General features: G+C 49.8%; 1 protein-coding gene and 1 pseudogene across 2 annotated transcripts in view; both read left to right on the top strand.

The window, feature by feature from the left end:
* The first annotated feature begins 3,873 nt into the window (after positions 1 to 3,873).
* LOC149345912 (H/ACA ribonucleoprotein complex subunit 3 pseudogene) lies at positions 3,874 to 4,197 on the top strand (annotated as a pseudogene).
* Positions 4,198 to 4,314: 117 nt separating this feature from the next.
* The window catches only part of LOC149345911 (negative elongation factor B-like), a 37,737-nt gene continuing 36,051 nt past the window's right edge, over positions 4,315 to 6,000 (top strand). For both annotated transcript variants that reach the window (XM_089586277.1, XM_089586275.1), the window contains exons 1-2: positions 4,315 to 4,623; positions 4,781 to 4,897. In XM_089586277.1, coding sequence (XP_089442403.1) covers positions 4,315 to 4,623; positions 4,781 to 4,897 — 426 coding nt within the window. The remainder of the gene's footprint in view (positions 4,624 to 4,780; positions 4,898 to 6,000) is intronic.

Genomic DNA, 6,000 nt, shown 5'->3' with positions numbered 1-6,000 from the left:
GTTTTGTTTTATACTACATTTAGGTGAGATACTTGTCTGATTCGGTCAGAACTATTTCGAAATTGTCTGACGCTTCGCAGCATGGAGGAAGGAAAGAACTACATGCTTCGCAGCAATGGTACCCGTGGCGCCATCTTGCACCCACCGGAGAAACGAGCCCTCTACCCGGGAGGGCAGTGGGAAGGAGTTGGACCTTAGATAAAGAACACTATGGTACCATGGTTGGACTCGCATACGCATAGCCAAGTCACGGCCATAGCCTTCTCTTGGTCGCTGTATGACCGCATTTTCGGTATTGTCTTGCGCTGCTTTGCGGCAGAGAGCACCTAGCTACAGTGAACTAGAATATTGGGTAGTGTGCTCACCGTGCCGCGCCTCCATAGGCCGAGGTGAAGCCGCTGGTGTCGACATTTTTTAGTTTCCCGCTTGTCCGCTAGGTGTCGCCGCTGTTCCGAACACTGTAGTCGGCGCGGCACAAGTAGGCGCAGTCTCGCGCATTGGCTGTTTGGCGTTTTGGTCGTCGTTGTGTGCTGTGCGCAGTTCGTGCTTGATTTGGCGGATTCACTGGGGTGCTTAGAACATTATTTCGTGTCCCACGAACTTGCAGGGCAAGGATACATCATCCTGGATAAATCGCGAGAGTGTTCAGCAAAGGAAAAAAAATGCCCCGTCGCCGGCAGAACCATTCCTTCGCGCCGGGTTGCAATACCGGCTATGCAAGCACTCTAAAATTGTTGTCTTACCTCACAGAAAAGCTGAATTATAAGTACTTGATGACATCTAAGCTATGCCAAGACCCACTGGAGAACCTTAGCGGCCACATAAGACAATCATCCGGCAGTAATGAGCACCCGACACCGACGCAGTTTTTAATCATAGCAAACTGCCTTTCATTTTATGGCTTGGTGAAATGGATTTCTCAGGGAAACTGTGAAGATTCTGTTGCCTCCTTGCTTGATGTGGGAGATAAAGACTCTGCCGAGATACATGAACGTCGCATGCCAGCAGGAACTACAGTGAAGTTGTCAGTTGATCAGGCTGGAGCGCGCCGTAATCATAGTCAGCACGTAGTCAAGAGTGACTCACAACTAGTCTTTCATATTGCAGGCTATGTAGCACGAAAATAAGGCAAAGTTTGAAAGCTGCATTAGCCTCCTAACTACAGCCACTGATCACAGTTTTCAGCTGGCAATTAAGGTACACAAGATAATGCAACAGGGGAGGACTCATCAACCCTTCCACACAGCTGTATGATTTTGTGCTGAAGCTTGAGAACCTTTCTGCCGAATGCTTCAGCCAAAGCCAACTCCATTCAGAGAGCATCTTTGATGTGCTGGACGTGGTCAGGATTGTGTAAAGAGGTCGGTTGCCGTCTTCACGCAGATCTTTCGAAGGAAATTGTAAAATTTTACATCGTAGCCAGGCTTCACTTTCTTGTGAAAGGAGTGAATACTGAGAGGCCTAGCAGACGTGAACGGGCCAAGCACTTGAAGTTGAGCCGTAGCTGAAGCACTGCCACAAATTGCTTTCCCTCTGTGCTTATCGCAAACAAAGTAAATAAATTTGTCTTTGCCCAATTTGAAGTTGGTGGCTTTGTGTACTGTTTCATTTCAAATCTGCTGAAAATTAGCCCATGGGCTGATGCTATGGCAGAGGAGTTACAGCACGCAAATTCAAAGGAATGTTAAGAAGAACTCCTTGTTGGGCGAGTTGGTGCATACTGTTGTAGGTACGAATTGCGCACAAAAGACACACACAGGAAGAAACACGAGGGAGACTGAAAGAGCGCAAATTGCGCTCTTTCAGTCTCCCTCGTGTTTCTGCCTGTGTGTCTTTTGTGCGCAATTCGTACCTACATCAAAGGAATTGGTGGGTACGGGCAAATCAAAAAGCACGAACGAGTCGCGAAATTAACTGCAAGGTAGTGGAACGCCAGGGTTGGATTTGCGAGCAGGTGTAGAATTTCACAGCATTCATTGGCAATGATCTGAAACGATCTTTGTCTTTAATATTGGGAATAATGCGACACGCCGTAGCCGAACTGGTGTGCTCAAAGCATTTGCTTAAAGTAACGCTGGTAGGACCATACTGAGCGTCGTGTTCGCAATTTGAGCCGATGAGTTCTCAGAATCTCAAAGTGGCGGCCACTGCGCTCCACGCGCTAGACCCGCCCTGCCTTCGCGCGGATGAGGATTCCATTAAACCTTCATCTGCTAGTGTTGAGCAAAACACATGATGCAAGCTAGTTTACTCCGCGCAAGCACGATCTTGTGGCAATAACGCGGCCTTTCATCCCGCATACGCTTGGACCGGTTTCCCCCGGCCTCCCTACAGTGAACGCGACAGCAGCGCCGCCACGGCGCGGCTGCCGTTTTGCGACACCGGTGGCTTCACTCCGGCCTGGCCAGTGAGTACACTACCCCTATTCTAGTCATAGAGTTAATATAACCTAGCAAAGTTAGTTTGCTCACCAACTAGCACAGCCAGCTGCCGTCGGTGACAGAAAAACGAAAGACGACACGAAACGAAGATTTAAGCGCTGTATTGCGGTAGACAGAAATCGAACTCGTTGAAATTGCGGCAATTTTGTGCAAACAATGTGTTTTGTGTCCAACATTAATTGATTGTAAAACATTTTATTCCCCGGAAAGAGCTTGGTAAGAGGTCGCGAAGTGGTAGAAAGTATGTAGCCCTCGACGACTTTGTCAGCCCACTCCACCGCCAGAAGTTGCGTTCTGGGGTCAGAGCTAGCCAGCCCATCGCTCGAGAGAACGAGGGGTAACTAGATCACCAGGAGTGAGTGAAGAAACTTTATTTCCGCCAGAAGAAGACCCGTGCCCCTCCGGGTCCGCACGCAGGCGTCCGGGGAGGGGCAGCGTCGCAGCTGGAAGACTAGCAACGGTATAGTCGCGCAGCTTCTGCTGCCAGGCGGGTAGCGTATCGTTGTATGCTAAGGTCGGCGCTTCTGAGTATGGTCTCCCATTCCTCTCCATTATTGATTCTGCCATATCCTGGGGCACTGGGGCATCTCCATAGTATGTGTTCGAGTGTAGCGGTATGCCCGCAGAACTCGCACACCTCCGCATCATCCCTCGTGTCACCTCCTGTCCAGCTCCTCCAGAGCGGGGATGCGAAGTTTCTAGCTTGGAGTCTTCTCCAGTCATAGGCCTCAGCCGAGCTAAGCGATCTATCCAGAGGAGGATAGATCCTTTTGTTCTTTTTCTGAATGTCTGTAGATCACCAGGAGGTGGCCCTATTTAACGTAGCCGAGAAAGTTCTTTTAAAGCAACCGCGCAATCTCTCCCGTCCTCTGTTTTAGAGGGTTCGTTTCTCCGATGGTTGTGAGATGGCGCCACGGGTACCATTGCTGCGAAGTCTTTCGGTTTTGGTTCTCCGTCGCCGCAGGCAAGGGGGATTTCCAAATAATTCTGACCGAATCAGACAAGTACCCCACCTAAATGTAGTATAAAACAAAACTGCCTATCAAATACGACATCTGTGCGAAATTAGGTAATTCTTTCCCGATTTTCATTGATTTACGCAACAGTCGGTATAAAGGCAAAGCAATCTGCACAGTGTCGCGTAACCTAACTTATGATAAGTATGTCGTGAAGAAGGTTCAACGTAGTGCTTTTATTTAGATAGCACGAATTTACGGAGCCGCTGTCCAAATGTGTAGCAGACAGCACAAAAATGATGATGATGAGTGCTTATGCCCTGGTGGTGAAAGTGGTTGGAGGAAGCAGCTGTTTCAAATGGAAGCTCATGTGCAATAAAATGCAGCGCTGTTGGCAGCTTCGTGTCAACTTGTTCTACCCGAGAATAGTGTAGGTAATTATTGTTAGTATATTTCTCTTCTTAGGTTTTCGCTCACCATCACCATCATCATTGTTGTTGACACGACCTCGTGGTTGGAAACGCTGCTGATCGAGCGTCGTTTTGTGGCACTGATCTTTTTTGGGTGCGTTTCTCGGCCAAGTCACCACATCTTCAGTTCGTAAAATGCTTCTCATGTACTACCTCGACGAGAGCGGCAACCGGGTGTACACTCTGAAGTCCCTGTCGCCGGACGGGAAGCCCACGATCTCGGCTCATCCGTCGCGTTTCTCCCCCGCCGACCCCTACTCCAAGTACCGGATCCTCATCAAGCGCCGGTACAGCCTGCTCCCTACGCAGCAGCCGAGGCAGGCCGTCTAAGAAGCGAGTGAAAAGGACGGGTTGGGGTGTTTGGGGGGTTACCAGCCGAGCTTCGCGTCTGTGTTTGCTTGATCGAACGCTGCTGCGTCTAGCTCGAGTTGCGATCGTCGGTGCGCCATGGCCGGTCTGGAAGAAGTGGGCATTCCGGGTCGGGAGTTCCTGCGCGAAGCCCTGACCAATTGTTCGGACCCGCTGCGTGCGATAGAGGAGTTTCAAGAGGAGAACGGGATCTTGTTGCCCTCTCTGCGTCCCATGTTGCCGCTGCTAGACTTGCACGGAGTCTGCCGGCTCGACTTCCACACTTCGGTCCGGGAGGAGCTCAAGGAGCGGCTTCTACAGCAGATCGAAAACCTGGGCAAGCAGGAGGGCCGTGAGAAGGAGAAGAAACTCAAGGAGATGCTGCAGAAAAGTTTTCCGGTCATCAAGGTAGGAATCTGTGAAATGCTTTAGAATTTCCGGAGCCCTCCACTACGGCGACCCTCATAGCCTGAGTCGCTTTGAGACCCCCATAAGTCAAGTCGTGTGCTCTGTTGTTGCGAGAAAAGTTATAAAACGAGCACTCGGGTCTCTATCATCCTTGCAGGTGCCGGCACTTCGCCCGGTGGTTATGTGCATATTGAAGAACATGGATCACGTGGAAGAAAAATACCTGAAGCAGCTCGTCAACGACAAAACCCTCTACAAAGAATGCGATGTGCAGGTGAGCAGACTCGCATGTGCTTTTACCGATTGCGTACGGACAGGGAACGTTGTGGAAATGGTTTGCTTAGAGCACGATGCTCCGTTGTCGAGTGTGTACAGTGTGTGTTGTTACACAAGACGTCTTGTGAACGTCTTCATGTGCCTCGTTTTGCATGCCACTGCTTGATAGCAATGCATTTGTGAACCTTATTTTTTTTACGTGTTGCTTGCGCAAGAGAATTTGGTACCCCTAAATTGGCAGCCTTCTGATAGTGTGCCTCTGCTAGATCACCACACTTCACACCCGCTGTGCTGGCTGAACAGCCGTGATCTGCTACTGAGCACGAGGTTGCGGGTTCGATTCCTGTGCCCATTTCTATGCAAGTGAATTTAAAAAGTGGCTGTATACAACAGCTGTATCTTACCGGTACTCACCTATGGGGCAGAAACGTAGGGGCTAACAAAGAGGGTTCAGTTTAAGTTAAGGACAATGCTGCGAGCTATGGACAGAAAAATGATAGGTGTAACGCTAAGAGATTGGAAGTGGGCCGAGTGGGTGAGGGAACAAGCGCGGGTTATTGACATCCTAGTCGAAACCAAGAGGAAAAAATGGGCTTGGGCAGGGCATGTAATGCGAAGGCAAGATAACCGCTGGTCCTTAAGGGTAACGGAGTGGATTCCAAGAGAAGTCAAGCATAGCGGGGGGCGGCAGAAAGTTAGGTGGGCGCATGAGATTAAGAAGTTTGCGGGGATACGGTGGCCGCTTTCAGTGCGTTTGCCTCTGATGGGAGGTATACCCTTGATTCACTATGAGTGTCAACTGAGCCCCAGTTGATGACTATTGTCGGTGTTCATGTGCTTAGTGGTGTATGCTCAGTTTATGTGTAGTCAGTGCTACAGAGGCTGCAGAGGTAGTGTGCCAGCACAACCGTATCATTCCACCACATATCATTCGTTCTTCCCGAAGCCTTAGTGATTGTTTGGACGAAAACAAAGAGCTGTATATTTTACGGTTGTAGCTGTGAGGCACTCAGTGTCCATACCCTTTGTCAAAAATTTTCACTGAGTGGGAACTACATGTTAGGTGCAGATGGAGTCTCAGCAATTCACCCTGCCAACCGC

This window comes from Amblyomma mixtum, chromosome 4, assembly GCF_055824585.1.
Source record: "Amblyomma mixtum isolate Tamu chromosome 4, ASM5582458v1, whole genome shotgun sequence".
NCBI lineage: Eukaryota > Metazoa > Arthropoda > Arachnida > Ixodida > Ixodidae > Amblyomma > Amblyomma mixtum.
The sequence above is the reverse complement of the archived record's forward strand: the minus strand, read 5'-3'. Positions and strand labels throughout refer to the sequence as shown.